This window comes from Chrysochloris asiatica, unplaced genomic scaffold (genome assembly GCF_000296735.1).
Source record: "Chrysochloris asiatica unplaced genomic scaffold, ChrAsi1.0 scaffold00072, whole genome shotgun sequence".
In the NCBI taxonomy this organism is placed as follows: Eukaryota; Metazoa; Chordata; class Mammalia; order Afrosoricida; family Chrysochloridae; genus Chrysochloris; species Chrysochloris asiatica.
Genome location: NW_006408590.1, coordinates 8,078,057 through 8,095,558, shown reverse-complemented (window position 1 = coordinate 8,095,558; position 17,502 = coordinate 8,078,057). Strand labels below are relative to the sequence as shown.

General features: G+C 38.9%; 1 protein-coding gene across 2 annotated transcripts in view; it reads left to right on the top strand.

The window, feature by feature from the left end:
* WT1 (Wilms tumor 1) overlaps positions 1–17,502 on the top strand; it is a 62,762-nt gene that overhangs the window by 13,000 nt on the left and 32,260 nt on the right. For both annotated transcript variants that reach the window (XM_006864866.1, XM_006864867.1), the window contains exons 4-5: positions 4,660–4,737; positions 5,897–5,947. In XM_006864866.1, coding sequence (XP_006864928.1) covers positions 4,660–4,737; positions 5,897–5,947 — 129 coding nt within the window. The remainder of the gene's footprint in view (positions 1–4,659; positions 4,738–5,896; positions 5,948–17,502) is intronic.

Sequence of the window (17,502 nt, the reverse complement as noted above, 5' to 3'; positions counted from 1 at the left end):
CTGCATGGAAGTCTAGCCACAGCCTTTGAGCAGGAGTCTGGGGTTATCAGGTAGAGGTAAACCCATAGAGGTTCCTCTGTTGGTGTGGGGCAGAACAACAAAGCCTGGAAACATCATGAATTCTGATCACAGATGCTGGTTATCTCTGTTTTTTCCTTTGTTTGGCTTTTTTGTTTTTGGGTCCCCCATCTACCAAGCTGTTCTTTTGCCAGCCAGCAACTATCTTGGCAGAGTGAACCCTAATTGAAACCCAGGTTTCAACAGTTCTATTCCAGTGATGACATGAGCTTTTCTGTGTTGTTCTGTTGAATACCATAAACACACTTAAAGACGGAAAATGTACTTGAATCACACATGCATTTGAAAAGTGGGGGCGTTTCAGTCCAGATAATAGCTGAAGTTTTTTTTTTTTTTTTGTTTTGTTTTTTTTTTTGCTTTTTACTTCTTTTTTTGTGCAGAGGTCGAGAACTTAGTAATACCGCAGTCCAGGCCAAAACAAACTCTATATGATCTACTACTGATTTCCTTTCAAGTTCCCCTTTTTTGCTAGAACTAACTTCCTTTCATTTTACTCCAACTTGCATTAATCCCAGTTATAGACGTTTCTTTCCTCTCTCACCTCTAACTTCAAACATTTCTTACATAGAAAACAAGTGACTTTTTCTTTAAAAAGATCTACTTAAAAAATAAAAATAAAGGACACTATGACTTTGGGGATAGATTTTGGCAGCCTGCAATTTTAGAGTTCATTTCCGAACAGCAGAGTTAGATGGTTGGAGCTAACATGTCTACGTGACCACTGTCATTTCTCTGAGCCAAACCACCTGCTTATCTGAACTCCTCTGGGAATGAGATGGTCAACACCTCCAGTGGTTATTAAATAATTAAGATGCTTTACTTGCTAGAGGCTGTATGCTCCTTGAAGAGTGCTGCCTCTTACCGTAGGCTTCCATGATGAGAACTCAGTGCTGGCTGATTGCCTGAAGAGATCAGAGCCTTAGCATGCTTGAGCCCAGTATTTTTAGTCTTAGCTCACATTTTGTTCTCTCCCAGCAGCGGTTATTGTCATTGCCATCACTGACTTCCAGCGGGATAGTTGTGCCAGTCAGGCTGACATTGATCTGCTAAGGATTCCAGCCAGCAGTAGGCAGGATGAGGTTTAAGCTATTGTTGGCCTCAGGAAGCCTACTAGTAACCCAGAGATTTTCTAGAAGTCCTTCTCCCTCATCACCTCTCCCTGCTTCAAAAGGTTTGCAGGTTGAATTGTATCAGGACCACTAGAATCACAAAATGTGACTACAACTGGGATCTTGGCACACTGTCTTTAGCTAGCTGAAGAGGGTGTGTTGGTATCTTATGTCTTGTCACTTTCAAGAGATGGTCACAATGATCTCTTCAGCATGTTCTCTTTCAATTCAGACCTTTTCTATTATTTAATACTAATAATACCAGACCAAATAATACTAGACTCTGAGCAACAAAGTCAGTGGATTAAGCCTACCAGCTGTTCCACAAGAGAAGCATGAGGGTTTCTGCTCCCTCAAAGATTTACAGCCTCCCTCAAAGACTTAAACCCTACATAGGGTCGCTATGAGTCAGAACCAACTCTTTGTCACTTAACAGCAACAATTTTCAAAGGAATGTGGAAGGGTAGAAGGCAAGTTAGCCCTAGGTTCTATGATCTTGGATTCATCACTGAACCTTCCTGAATCTCAGTCCTCATTTGATAAATGGGCATTGTAGTTGTGCCCACAGCACAAAGTTGTGAGAAGTAGTGATACTGTATGAAAGTATTGTGCAAAACAGGGATAGGTTAGAAAAAGTAAAATATATCATCTGCAAAGTCTTCAAAGAGCCATTGTGGATACTACTCAGATTTAACCACATTTGAACCTTGCAACACCCCTGTTAGGCTAGACTGAATAAAATATTTACATCTGACAGATAAGAAAATTGAGGTGCATAGAGCTTAATTGATTTGTTTACACTCCCCAAACTTTTAGAGCTGTACTGTCCAATACATGCATAATGCAGGCCATATGTATAATTTAAAATTTCCTAGTAGTCACATAAAGAAGGAGCCATGAAATTACCTTTAAATATTCTATTTAACTCAATATAGAACAAATTTCAAAATAAGACACTAGCCACTTAGCCAGTGCTCAATAGTACCATGTGACTAGTGGCTACTATATTGGATAGTACAGAGCTAGAGCATTTATTAAGTATCCAGTAAGATGATACATGGCGTCCTTGTGTGGCACTATAGAATAAGCACTGGACCTCAAGGTCATTTGAATCTCGAGGTCATTAGTTCAAACTCACCAGTCACTCCTCGGAAACCCTATAGAGAGCCACTGTGAGTCGAGTGGTTACAACTCAGTGTCACCTCATAACAACAAGGTGATATGTGGGTCCTGGTGTGGTGCTGTAAGATTAACACCAGACTGCAAACCACAAGGTTGATGGTTCAAACCCACCATCTGCTCCTCCGAAACCCTATACAGGATCACTATGAGTCAGAACCGGCTCAGTGACACTAAGATGATACACAGGATACACACATATATAAGACATGGACCCTGTATTTGACAAAGTTTGCATTCCAGGAGCTGAAAAAATGTCTTTAAAATATTTTCACTTTGTAATGATGTCTTATAGAGACCCTTAGGAATCAACTGACTATTCTTTAAGTCTGTGAGAAAATTCCTAAATCACAAAGTTAGATATTTAAGAATCATTAACCCACATGTGTAAACTCTGTCACTCATCCTGTTTCCCAGTCCTCTTGAAAATTCTGATGATTTTCTTACTCATATGTGAGGATGAAATAAATTTAAGAAAGACCCCACATCCCAACAGGGCCTAGGAAAATTGTCAACTGGAGCTGAGTGATTTTAGTTGGTGAACAATTTTTTAAAAATTAGTGACAAAAATATAGAGCTGCCTGGGGAATACAATGTCTGTTGGCTGAGATTAATGTCAAGATTAATAAATGGATTGCTTGATGAAAAGGCGCAGGAGAACAAAAACCAGTAGAGATTGTGGAGGAGGCCACTTATTAATGAACTGTCAGCCCAAAGAAAGTTCAAGAAACTTGCCTGTGGTAAATGCAGAAGGCTGGCACTTCTAATAAAAATCGGGGTCCTTCAGGAATTAATTACCCTGGCCTTACAGCAAGAATTCGTGGAATTGCAAAATGCAGTGGCACAGACCAGCACGGGCCACTGCTGCAAATGGGGAAGCTGCAGGAGAAACTATTATTTTTTTTTCATTGATATGTAGGATATTGTAGTAGCATAATAGCCAGTCAGACATGGAGATGAATGATGGTGTCCAGATATACACTGACTAATGAAACTACACATAGTTGGAGTTTGGAAGTCAGTTCACTCTTCATATGCAAAATTCCCTCCTGCAATCTGATTTCCTCCTTATCCTGTGTACCCGCCACCAGGGAGTTCCAAATAATTTTCAGAGTGATTACGTGAGAGTCAGATGGACTGTCCTATGATTTATCAAGCTATGCTGAGAGAGTGAGCATAACATAGTGTTCATTTATTCTGAGTTGCTATAATTTCCCTCTCCCCTCCACACGTTCCTAGTTTGATCGACCTGACAAAATGCTCCTGTTAATTGAAATTTGGTGTTGCTTCTGCCCAATGAAGCAACCCAAAGGAATGTCATGACAAGAGGAAGATTGTCTGGGATTTGTGATCTGATGGTATTGCACATTAAATATTGCAAGCTTATCTTCTTTCATTTTGGCCAGAAGGTGAAATCAAAATTTTCTTCTGGGGTCCCAAACAAACGATTCGTCTCTTGGATCTCAAACTTTATCATTAACCATTTGAGTTCAGGTCTAAATTTACACCCAATTGAACTTTGGTGATTGAGTAGATTTTCATGCTAGTTTTCTAAGAATCAGGTAAGTGCAAAAGGGAGTAAGCAACTTTTGGTTGGTTTACATGGTGCGTTTTCCCCTTCAGAGGCTTAAGGTAAGTGAGTTGATCACCCATTGTTTCTCCTCAAAGAATATTAGAGAACTAGGTTGATATTTTTCAAACCCTCCATTTGATTTGTACCCAGATTATAAAACGTATAACGATTCCTTTAGCTGTGCGTGGAGTTTATCATCTTCTTTCTTCTGCTTGTCACGTACATCCTTGGGTATTAGACCATCCATCACTTCCCACTCCTGGACTTTTCAGACCCTCATAATCCACATGATACTTATCCTTTTGATTAAAACAACTTAATAGTCTTTTCACGAATAATTAATCTGCTGTCTTTTTATTTTCAGCTCCAGGCTTTTAACTTTAATGTTGAGCTATCCAGCCTTTGTTGCCTTTCAAAGATTCACTCCCTTTAGCCTCTTCTCCTCAAAGGTTTAATATCTCTTTAGAAACTTCAGTGTTTGCTATACTGAGACTTTTTTAAAGACTTCCAAATTACTCTCACATCCTCTCTTCTGAGTCTGAAGTGAATAACTGTAAAATCAGTGGGAATGAACTAAAAATAATTTCCGATTCGCATGCTGTCTTATTGGAAAATGTGGAGATATTTTCTATAACGAAAAGTTGAAACTGCATTACTTATGAGAAAGCAAATGCCTTTTGTGTGTGCGTGTGTCTCTAACTCTGAATATTTTTCTAATAGTGACAATTTATACCAAATGACTTCCCAGCTTGAATGCATGACCTGGAATCAGATGAACTTAGGAGCTACATTAAAGGGGTAAGGTCTTCTCTACTCCATTGTCCTTAAACAGTAATCCACACCTGTTTGAATCCTTTTAAAGGTGCTTATAACTTATGAGGAGTCCTGGTGTGGCACTGTGGGTTAATGCGCTGGACTGCAAGGTCAGTTTGAACCTCAAAGTCGGCAGTTCAAGCCCACCATCCGCTCCTCAGAAATCCTATACAGGGTCGCTATGAGTCGGAACCGACTCTATGGCACACAACAACATAAGGTATGAAGAGAGGATAGTTTTAAAAGAATCAGCGTAATTGTAGCATTTAGATGCTTTCTTCCTTCCCCCAATTGATGGATTGCTTTCATATTAAATTTTCATGAGTATCATCAAGAAATTGCTTCTGTCTGGACCAGGGGAATTAGGGGAACACTTAATATGGTCTTTTCTTATTTAATATTTTGGAGTTCTTGAAACTTTTATCCATTCAAACTTTGTTTAGTGTTTGTTTTGCTAGTGATATAACAACAGATGTTAACGGCTACACTATCCTATCAAAGGTAGTCTGGGATCCAAATTCATATTTGAGTGATAGTGATTTGGACAAGCCAAATTTAGACATGCTGTCATACCTAACGTGGTCATGCCAACAGGCTTTCTTCACACTTAATTTACAGTCATAATAAGGGAGAATCCAGCTATCAAACATAGGTAGGGACAACTCTTCCCATCTGAAAAAGAAAAAAAAGGCAAGCAGGTGGGAATTGCTTTCAATAGTGAAATAATTAATTTTTAGTGTTCCAATAAATCTGAAGACACAGGAAATGGGACATACGCTCCTGAAGGAGTACCTTCTGTATATGATGTGCTTTTTTTAGGTTACCTCAGTTAATCTTCCAAATATTCTGAGGCCTGGTACTCTTAACCTAGTAAATGAAGCTGAGAGAATTAAACAACATCCCAAGCTCACATAGCTAGCAGGTGTCAGAGCTGGGACTCAGACTCATACTGAATTTCAAAGCCCGAGCTCTTTCCAGCTCCCCTGCAGTGCCTTTCACCCCACCATCGGTACCACTTTTGACTAGACACATAGCTTCACATCTCTGTGTGTTTACTGTCCTCTCATAGGATTCTGGGGCCCTGGGGGGCTTGCCAGAGCCTGCATGTCCCATTCCCCATTCCCCGCCTCTTCTTCTCTTCTAGAGTTGCTGCTGGAAGCTCCAGCTCAGTGAAATGGACAGAAGGGCAGAGCAAGTGAGTGGACAAGGCGGTGATGGCAGAACACATGACCTAGGCCATGTTGACTGGCACCTGGGCAGGAGTTAGGGCTGACAGTGGGTAATCAGGGTAGCAGTTGGTGCCACTGGGATGGAAATCTATCCAGCTCCTCCTCTCTCCCTCTCTTTCCCTCTTCTTTTGTTTATCTTAGATCTGTGGTAGGAGAAAAGGGAGGTGGTGACATTTATCATCAGCATAAACTTGGAAAACAATTTAAAATCATCAGTGCTCCTTCCCTCATGAATGTATCACAAAATAACTAAATTTGCGACCTTGCATATGCTCCTGTGAGATCATTCAAGTCTTGTTGTCAGCCTGCTTACCTTTTTCTCTATTTACCTTTAGTAGATTATTAAGGAACCTCTTAATTTTTACCTGAAATCCATGGCTAAGTTTTGTAAATATATATATATTTTTTAATTCCCAAATAATTGGTTCTTTTTTTCAGCTCTAGGGCCTGCATCTGAGACATTTCTCTAGCTATTTCTCTTGATTTCATTTTCTCTTCTTAAATCTCCAAGTCCAGTCTCCCCGTTTTTTCCCTTCTTTCTTTAGTTTGTCAGTCCTGACTTTTGATTCATCGTTTTCTGTTCAGCAGAGTTGTTTTTCATCTTCTAAGACTTGCTAGAAGATCCTCCTCTCCAAAACCACCATACCCAGATTTCCTTGCTATTTTATTATCCAAACCTCTACTTCTTCTCCCTGGGCCTAAATATAGAAAGACTTCCAAAGTTGCTTTGAATTGTTTCTCTCCCCACTTCGTCTGAGGGGCTGCTGACAATTTCTGCATCCTATTTTTCTACCTGCTCTCAGCTCGTTTTATTCTTCTTTTCTTCTTGGCTCTGCCCTGTCTTCCCGAGTCCTCTTTTTTTTTTCTTTCTCCTCTACTCAGAGCTTAGTAACTCTCCAAATGAAATGCCAAGAATAGACAGAGCATGATTGTGAAGTGAACAGCACGTTTCAATTTTTTTAATTTCTTCATGCTGGAGGACAGGAGTTAACTTGTTTTTGTAATCACAAAAATTAAAGATAAAGGAATCTTGGTGTGTACTTGAATCTGGGTCTTTCCATACTTGAGATAAATTTTGATACCTTTTAAGATCTTTAGATAGGTGATACTAGTCACTTGCTGGGAAGTCAGAAGCCATATTGTAAGGGTGAGTGAAGCACAAAATTTGATTAATTTATTTTGTACCACCCTGTATAAGAGAGAGAGAGAGAAAAAAAAAACAACCACAAATTAGAAGAGTTTTCATTGTGCTGTTGCTTATATGTTGAAAAAGGATTTCTGAAATTAAAATGCAGTTCTTGAATATTGATTTCGTTCAAAAAGCCATATTAAAAGGATCAAACAAACTCTATAGAAGAAAAACTCTCTGAAGAGCAGAAACTTGCCAATTTCTAAGTCCTGGTGTGGCGCTGTGTGTTAATGTGCTGGACTGCAAAGTCATTTGGACCACAGAGTCAGTGGTTCAAGCTCACCAGCTGCTCCTTGGAAACCCAATACAGGGTCGCTATGGGTCAGAATCAACTCGATGACACTTAACAACAATAATTTGGTAACATCTTCTCACACAATGAATTTCTCTCTTTAGAACATACTGTAAGTCAACTAATTTCTGCTTCCATTTTGTCAACTGAACATGTATCTAAGGAGAAATGTGAATATTATTGGACCTTGTTCTAATAAAAACCCCACATATACTATGGTCAAGTCCAGTTTTCAGATGAGGAGACTTAACTTAAGCCACTTAACCAAGGTCGTGTAGCAATTAAGTGGCAGACACATATTGGAATCCACTTTTGTCTGATTTCAAGACATGGGGGTGGTGGTAGCAGTGATGGTCATTGTGTGTCTCTGAGTCAGTTGTGAGCCCGTATAGTCTCTCTGAAGCTGTAAGTCTTTACGGGAGGAGAAAGCCTCATCTTTCTCTTAAGGAGTATTTGGTAGATTTGAACCACTTGACCTTGTTAACCTAGGTTAGCGTTTCTTAAACTTTTTAGATTATGACCCACAGTTAGAAATACCCTTTATACCGAGACCCAATATACACACATGCATACTGTTGTAGAGAAAAAAAAAAACTACAAGTCTTTTTGAAATTACGAATAAGGGATTTATTAAGACAAACTGGGGAAAACACAGTGTTTTGCAAAATGGGGAAACAGAGTCAAGATGTTCTTCAGAAAGTGCTCTGAGGAGCTATAGAGTTAGAGAAATTAATAAAGACAAAAACTGTAAGCAAGGGATATACAGTTGGAGTATTTTTTTTTTTCCCCCCTCTGGTTGGAGTATTTTTGATAGGTTAACATTTAAAAGTTTAACGTGTCAGGGTCTTGGTCGACTGCTAAACGCACATTTCCTAGTGTCTGGACGTGTGTGATCTGGGTTAAACTGAGTGGCTTTAGCATTGTGACTATGAGTTCTGCTGAACTATAAAAGCAGAGTTTGTTGAAGGAATAGGATGGCTACAAGTAAAAATATTAAGTATTTTAATGCTCAAAGAGAGAAAAAGTGTTTTAATAGAGAAACTTTGTCTTTATTTAACATCAGCTTATTTTAATTATAAATTGGTTTAGTAAGACCAAAGCTTTGGAAATTTAAGTAGAGCTAAGGGAGTTGAATTGGCTTAGCTGCTGAAGTCACCTGCTTAATGCAATGTTTTAACAACTGTACAAGTTGAATAATCTTCTCTTAACATTAGATGCTTCTAACTACAATTTCATCTATAAGTAGAGAAGGGTGGGCAAGCCGCATTTTTTTTGTAGAAACCGCTTGTATATGTAGGTTAAAGATACAGTGGTGGTGGTGATGGTGATGTGCCCTGGAGTTGGGTGCGACTCATAGCAACCCTGTACAGGGTTTCCAAGGTACAGTGGGAAGTTTTTATAGAAGTGACAGTCAGTACTGTAAGACAGAAAAGTACGTAATGAAGTCACTTAGGACAGGGAAGGATTTGGCCTAGACCTCAGCCCGAAGTTTCAGTCATGTCAAGAGACTTTGTTTTAGAATGTTCTTTCTCAATTCACACACAACACTAACAGATTTTTATGAGACCATATTTTACTACATGCTCTACACACTGGTATTTCCTACCCTATTCTGTCATTTTGAAAATTGCTGATCGTCATGTACTGAATCGATCTTACAACCCATTGATGGATTCACAGTTTGCCTCTTGTAGTTCTTAAACATGGTGACTACCCAGTTTTCTCCTCTAGGCCCACGAGCAGCCAAGAAATGGATTTAGTTGAACTGAAAGTTTGTCTTACACCAGAGTGGTGAAATACATGTTTACTTAAATTCACTTTTTTTCCCCCAGTGGGGGAAACACATTTTAAGTAGGAGTCATTATTCGCTATGATACAGAATTTACTTTCTTTAACCATGGTACAAAAACGCTGTTAATCTGGAAAACATCTTTGAGAAAAGATATGCCAAGGCGAAAGGTAAGAAAAAGAAAGGTTTTTTTTTCATTTAATCACTTGTGTCGTGTCTTAATACTACCTGAAATCAATGGTAAGAAAAACCATGGTGACAAGGTAGCACAGATCTATAACAGGAAAACTGTCGATCTGTCTGTACTGTAAGACAGAAAAGTACATAATGGAGTCACTTAGGACAGGGAAGGATTTGACCTAGATTTGGTAACGTCTTCTCACACAGTGAATTTCTCTCTTTAGAACATACTGCAAGTCAACTAATTTCTGCTTCCATTTTGTCAACTGAACATGTATCTAAGGAGAAACGTGAATCTTATTGGACCTTGTTCTCACAACAACCCCACGTATGCTATGGTTAAGTCCAGTTTTCAGATGACAAGACTTAATTTAAGCCACTCAACCAAGGAAAAGGATTTACAGAAAGTAAATCCTGTATCATAGAGAATAATGACTCCTACTTAAACTGGTTTGGAAAAAGATACCATTTTTATTGCCAATTGCCATTGAGTAGGTTCCGACTCATAGTGATACTGTATACGATTTTGGAGGAGCAGCTGGGGGGTTTGAACTGCCAACCTTGTGAGTTAGCCATCCAGTACTTATCCTACAGTGACACACCAGTACTCATATTATTCATAAAAATGAGGCATTTTTAGTGTTTTTTTTTTTTTAATGAAAAGATCACGTACATCAGACTAAACCCCATGGAATATTTGTTCCTGTCTTCTTTCCTTGTAAATGTTACGTTAGACAAAGATGGACCCACAAAGAGTAGACTTATTTCCTGGTGTCCTAAATCACTTCATAGAGACACACATAGTCCATTTGGTATCAGAGAGCAGTGCTACAAAGGATGAGGACAGGGTTTTAAGGAAGCATAGGCAAGATGAAATAAAAACATAATATAATGGTTCTGTTCTTATTTCACTCTCCTCCTTTCTCCTTTTACTCACATTTTAATCTCTGCCTGCCTGTTGAGATCACGGCTACTTTTCTGACCTCAAATAGAAAGTTGTTTTTGTTTTTTTTTCAGTATAAGTCAAAACGAGAAGGTATTTCATAAAATCACTTTCTACTACTGTTACTGTGCCCATCACTCCCAGACAAATGATAGTATTTAAGCAGGTTCCTAGGCAAAAATTATACAGGGAAATTTTTTCTACACATGAGTCCACCATTATGTATATTTTGTATATATCTATTTGTGATGCTTTGCATTATCTGTTTTGTATTTCTTTAAAAAACATCTTATGTGTGTTCTTAAAGGCTGCTGATTTCTTAAGGCTGCTAACAAGCCTTGGTTACTGTAAGCCTCTGTTTTGTCTCTTCTGAAGAAAATATCCTGCAAATTGGAGAAACATATCAACCTTGACTTTGGTCCAAGTTACTAAAACAAGGAAGAAGTTATTTATTCCCTGGGGAGTTGGGTAGGGGGAGTGGGAAATCGAACACAATAGAAATGTAAAAGGAGTGCTGAGCAAAATGAAGGTCCCTCTGCTGGTCCAAGGAGTTCACAGACTTTTGGGAACACACATGATTTGACCTGTGGATGCTTGAAAGGAAAATCGAGAGACTCACAATGAGTGATGTATGGTGAAAACAAAGCTGTGCATTTTGGTAGGGCCAAGGCTGTAGAATCTGGAGAAAATCCCCACTAGACATAGTCTCATCCCTGGGAACCTGTGCCAAAAGAGATAGCTGTCTCTGTTGGCTGGGAGTTCCAATACACAACCCAGTACCTTCTCTCTTGGGCTCTGTGAACATAAGGTATCCGTCCAGGAGATTTATGTCTTGGAAATAGATAGCCTACTTTTAATCTGCTCCTGGAGCTTGAGATGCAAAGCAAAGGTGGGGAGAAACAGCTTTGTGAATATCAACATTCCTGCATGTACTTTACTGCTGTCCAGCAAAGAGTTGTTAATTTACCTCCTCTAAAAGGATACATTTGGTCTAGAGTTCTTTATTAGTGCCTTGTATTGGACTTGGCTGCAGTCTGTCAGCCACTATGAGCAGACAAAGTATGGGATTCCTAGGTTTGCAGGTTGGGAATGGAAATGATTTAGAGCTGTGTTCCCCATTCCTCCTACTTAACAGTGGATTAATTCAGTAGATTTTTTGCTTTTAATTCTCATCTTTCTGCAGTCTTCCCCTCTCCCTAGCCGTTCCCCTTTTCTGTTCTTTTATGAGTTTGTATTCAATTAATGTAGTTAGTTGCTTTTTTTCTGTTTAATACAGAAAATACAGGCTATTTGGAGAAGGAAGTTCAAATTGCCCTCAATATCTCAAATGTTGTTGTTGTTAGGTGCCATTGAGTCAGTACCGACTCATAGCCACCTTATGCATAGCAGAACGAAACATTGCCTGATCCTGGGCCAGCCTCACTACCGGCGCCACACTTGAGTCCATCGATGCTGCCACTTGGTCAATCAAATGAGGCTACTGTTAATATTCTTCAGCATAGACCTTTAGATCTTTTTGTATACATATGTGTACATTTGTAGCAATTTCTTTGTTATAAAAAATTAATGCTTTGCTTAGATACAATTCAGCAACTGCGTATATATTAATCATTTTGCTGGTGTGGCGCTGTAGGATAAGCACTATATTACTAACTACAAGATCAGTAGTTCAAAAATACCAGCTGCTCCTTGGAAACCCTATACAGGGTCACTATGAGTCAGAACCTATTCAATGGCACTTAACACCCACCATTTTTCGTGCTTCAACACTGAAGAGAGAATTGACTTTTAAAATAGTCGTAGCCTCTTAAAAACTTCTCTTAACTTAAGAAACACATTTTGGACTCTCTATAGATGTATCATTTCTATACTATGTTTCTTCTATCTTGTTGTTAGCTGTCACTGAGTTGATTGCAATGCCTGGCAGTCTCAGTGTGTTACAGAGCAGAGAGGGGTTTTCTTAGCAGTAAGAATGTAGTTTGCCAGGTCTTTCTTCTGTGGAGCTACTGGGTGTGTTTGAGAGGTCCACCTTTCAGTTAACAACCATTTTCAAACTGCTTGTATCCCCCAGGCTCCTTCGTCATCACATAAATGTGAACAAAAATAAAGGGTTTGTTCAGATCAGGAGAAGTAAGGAGTCAAGAAGGAAAGATGGAAAGGAAAGTTGTTGATGAAGGGGGCCAAGTTCTAGATGAGGTGCCTGGCTGAAGAAGGTGAAAAGGGACTAATGAAGTTTCCTGGTTTTCATTCAGGAAGCTCAAGTGCTGTGTGGGTGTGCATGTGTGTTTGTTGGTGGGAGCAGGTGCGTGCATATCAGAAGAGTGGAAAACCAAAGGAATATTTTGCACCTCTGATGTTTGTAACTCCATCCTGATCTCTTTTGACCCTTCTGTTCACCTAATGGAATCTTGGTGTGGCACTGTGGGCTAATGGCGTCAGACTGCAAAGTCGTTTGAACTGCAAAGTTGGTGGTTCAAGTTCACCAGCTGCTCCTTGGAAACCCTATACAGGGTTGCTATGGGTTGGAATTGACTCGATGGCACTTAACAACAACAACATTCACCTAATGGTCCTGATGTGGTGCTGTAGGATAAGCACTCAACTGTAGTGTCTGAACCCCAAAAGGTCAGCAGATCATATCTACCAGCTACTCCTCAGAAACCCTATACAGGGTCACTATGAGTCAAACCCAACTCGAAGGCACTAAACAATAATAACAAATTTACCATTTATCCATTTCCTGTCAGCTGCCCATGAAAAGATGATACCCTCTATCTAGAAAAACATTGCTATAGAAGCTACACTGATAAAAAAAAAAAAAAAGCCATCCAAATAAATGGCTTTATGAAATGAGGAGCGATGTGTCCTTTAGTAGATGTATTGCTATTACAAGTGAACAAGTACATTGATGCTAATTTCATTTCTCACATTTCATTTTTAAAACAGAGCCATAGATGTATTTTCTTAAGACAAAGGTGATAGATAATCAAGGAGTTCTGGTGGCATAGTGGGTTAAGCATTAAACTGCTAACCCCCAGGTAGGCAGGTCAAACCCACCAGTCAATCCTTGGGAGAAAGTTGAGGCTATTTGCTCGCATCTCAGAAACCCTAAGGAGCAGTTCTATACTGTCCTGTATAGGGTCACTATGAGTCGTAAGCAAGTCAATGGGTAAGGTGGTAAATATATTTAAAATAAAAACATCTTTCCCCCCTCATTATTAAAGAATTATTAATTATTTAATATTAAAGAAAATACCAAAATATTATAAAAAATATGTCATCCATTATATTACCATCCAGAGATAAACTTAAAAAAACAAAGCAACATTCTGGGGGCATGTTTCTATCTGCAGAGAAAAAATATATATAAAAAAATTGGGGAATATTTTACTGAGCTATTAACTGTAGATCTCTGGAAAGATTAGCAGGAAGGGCAAAAATTAATGAAAGTGGGGTTCAGTAAAATATAATGGTGTGAGAGGAATTTGAAGCATCATATAAAGATGACTTTTTGCAGGGTTTTTCTGCCAAAAGGAGCAAAGAGGTGCGGTTTTAAAGAAGGTCAGGAGATGATGATTTTTTTTATTGTTTGCCCTGGTTTGTTTATTTATTTGTAGATGGGAGACTCACCTGCATATTTGCTTATAATGGGAATAATCAGAAGAGGGAAAAAATGCTGGTGGGAAGGGATGGAATTGCTGGAGAGAAGACTCTTGACAAGTGTGGGAGTTTACATTAGCTGAGATCACATTAGTTGAGATAATTTGTCTAGTAACAATGTAATTTATAAAAGTTCTTGTGAATAAGGATATTAACTCTTTACTTATCACATTCTGTGAATATCTTCTTTGGTTTGCACTTTAGCTCTGCTATGGTTTATGTTTTTCATTCTGAAGTTTTTATAGTAAAAATTACCCATTTTTTGTTTTACTATTTCAGTTTTTTTGTTTCTTTGTCTCATGCTTAGAAATGTTTTTCTGGTCCAAAGCTTTGTTTTTATTTTTATTTTTAATTTGCTTATTTTTTCTGGTATATTTTTTTAAAAAAAGATTTCTTAACACTTAAATATTTAATTCAGCCTGAATTTATTTGCTCAAATATCAACTTGCTCTGTTTCCAAATGACTATCCAGTATTCTCAAATCATTTTAAATACCCACCTTTTCTTCACTGATTTCAAATGCTGCGTTTTTTCAAACTCTAGATTTCTTTTACTCATTTCTAGATTCCTTCTGTTGTTTTTTTTTGTGTTTTTTTTTTGCTCTGCCTGGCTCTTGCTGTCCAAGTATCAGACTGTTTTCTTTGCTGTAGTTTTATAGTCTGCTTAAATATTTGTCAGGAAATGTTCCCCAGTATTATATTTACTTTTCATAACTATTATTGAAGATGAAGCTATTCTTGAAGATGAACTTTAGATTAATTTAGTTAATTAAAGAAACTCTTTATAAATGTTCATTATTAACTGTGACAAATGTTCATTACCAATGTAATCTAGGAGTGTTTGTGGTGCGATAGTATAAGCACTGGACTGCTGACCACACACATACACACACACACACACACACACACACACACACACACAGTAGCTCAAACCCACTAGCCACTCCATGGGAGACAAACGAGGCATTCTCCAGTAAAGATCTGGAAACACTATACAGGGTCGTTCTGAACTAGAACTGACTCAGTGGCACCTTACAATAACAACAATTTAATCTTTGGAGCCCTGGTGGTGCAGTGGCTAAGCACTTGTATACTAACCGAAAGGCCAGCAGTTCTAATAGACCAGTTGTTTTGTGGGAGAAGGATGTGGCGGTCTGTGTCTGGTAAGATTACAACCTTGGACAGCCTGTGAGGGCAGTTCTACTCTGTTCTCTGGGCTGCTATGAGTTATAATTGACTCCATGGCAGTGGGTTTAATACAACTTATTAATAATAGGGGAAAGTGATTGTGGTTCTTTATGGCTAGTTATATGGGAACTCCCTGTATTATCTTTGAACATTTTTTGTAAATCTAAAGAATTTTGAATGGGATTGAATCAAATTTAAAAATTAGTTTTGGGGAAGGTTATCTTCTCTAAGAATCCGTTCTTTAAGACCAGGGCATTTTTCACATCTTGTTTATGTCGCCCAGTCCTCCAGCAGTTGCAGATGAGTTGATTCCAATGCCGGGTGACCCCGTGTGTGTCTGAACATCGGTTTTTCAATGGCTGATTTTTGGAAATAGGTCTTTATTTAGAATTTCCTCCTTCTCAGTGGTCCCTCTAGTCTCAAAATCTCTTCTAGAAAGAGTATAATTCCTTTGAATTTATTACAAGGTTTTACATAGTTTCCTCCTTGACTTAAGAGTGGGGTTCCATTCTGTTGGCTCCATTGTAAATAGGTTCTGATGTAAGTTGAATACCTTATTAGAAATGTTTTGATTATTATTGCCTCTTATTAAGGCATCTGTGAGTGAACATCTGATCATAACATAAATTCTGCACTGAAACAATGTATGGAGTACATATTACCAACAATAAAATGTACCACAGACCCAAAAACAAATGGTTGTAAGTGAGGTTCATTGTAACTCAAATATGTCTCAAGTCAGGGAGCTAGCTGTGCTTTGTTGAGTTACAATCTGTCAGTTTGAGGGGTAGGGATCCAGGAAACAGTGATGAGTATGCACACATTCATTATACCTACTCTTTGAATTGGAGAAGCATCATCTCGGTCTTGAGAGCCTGTTCTTTATACTGGATTTCAGGGAGGAAATACTTATGTAATTGATGTAACTGACTGAGTAAATTTTCTGAGACAGCGTGTGGGGACCAGCTGGAAACCCAGGTTGAAAAGGTTCTGCTCCATTTTGCCTGTGTGCGAGAATGATCTTGTCTATCTTTTGGAGCTTAGGTGCAGCCAGCAGTGGTCATTGGCTTAGAGCCAGTTAAAGCAGGAGAATATAGAACTCAATGAAGCTAATACAATTGGGATTTTGATGAATTAGCACCTGAATGCCGGGAGGTATTTTGTGTGTGTGGTGTGAGGACATGATGTATAAGAATGTCTGTCCTGATGGCTGTGTATGTTGAGGTAGGAAGCAAATCATACCTAAGATGTTCTTCTCAGCAGTGGGGGCCAGGAAATAATGTGCTTCTTTAGACTGAGTTTTCCCCAAACTGTTGGTGGTAGTTATGTGCAGTGGGGTTGGTTCTGACTCATAGCGACCCTGCATAGGGTTCCTGAGGCTCAGAAAGCCTCCCCTTTCTCCTGCGGAACTGCTGGTAGTTTCGAACTGCTGACCGTGAGGTTAGCAGCCCGATTCGTAACCACTGCGCCACCAGAGCTCCTTAAATTGTTGGTAGAACACTGGTTTTAAGATTATCTCTGGGTGTGAAATAAGTGGTCAGTTGAGGGTGACTTGTGGACCATTTCAAATGATGAGGAAACCTTGATGGCTTATAAGGGCTGATTTAGACAGCTTTTTTTTTGGTTCATCTATTAACCACTCAGCCGGTGTCCCCTATTAAATAGTGGCGGAGGACTAGGCAAGACATATGAGCCATGACTATAAAGAAACTTACCAGACAGGATTGAATATAGACAACTAATACCGACGGTATGGGTGGAATATGTAAGCATCTTCCAAATTTGAAGGGATCAGTATTCATTTACAGATACTATGTCTGGAGATGCAGTATGAAATCCGATACAGGGTCGCCATGAGTGGCAGCTGACTCCATGGCACTTAACAACAACAATTTGTTGAAAAGTAAATCCAACCACCTTTAAATAACTGTTACGTTATGTATCATTCAAGACTTTCCCTATGTAGTTTGTAGTTGGTTGTAACTGGTATAGGTCAAAGAGAGAACTTAGTTGCACTACTTTTAAAAAACTCCTGGCTGGATTCAGGGACTCAGTGTCATTACATCATAGTTTCATGATCTCTCTGCTTTTCTCTGCCCTGGCTGCCTTGGCAGATGAGTTCTTTTCATTAAAAAACAAACAAACAAACAAAAAAACACCCCTTTTTTTGGTACCAGCCGCTCTTCAGAAATCCTAGACAGGTCACTATGGTCGGAACCAACTCAGTGGGACTTAACAACAGCAACAACATAGCAGGAGAATGCCTCTCTCTCTATTGGTC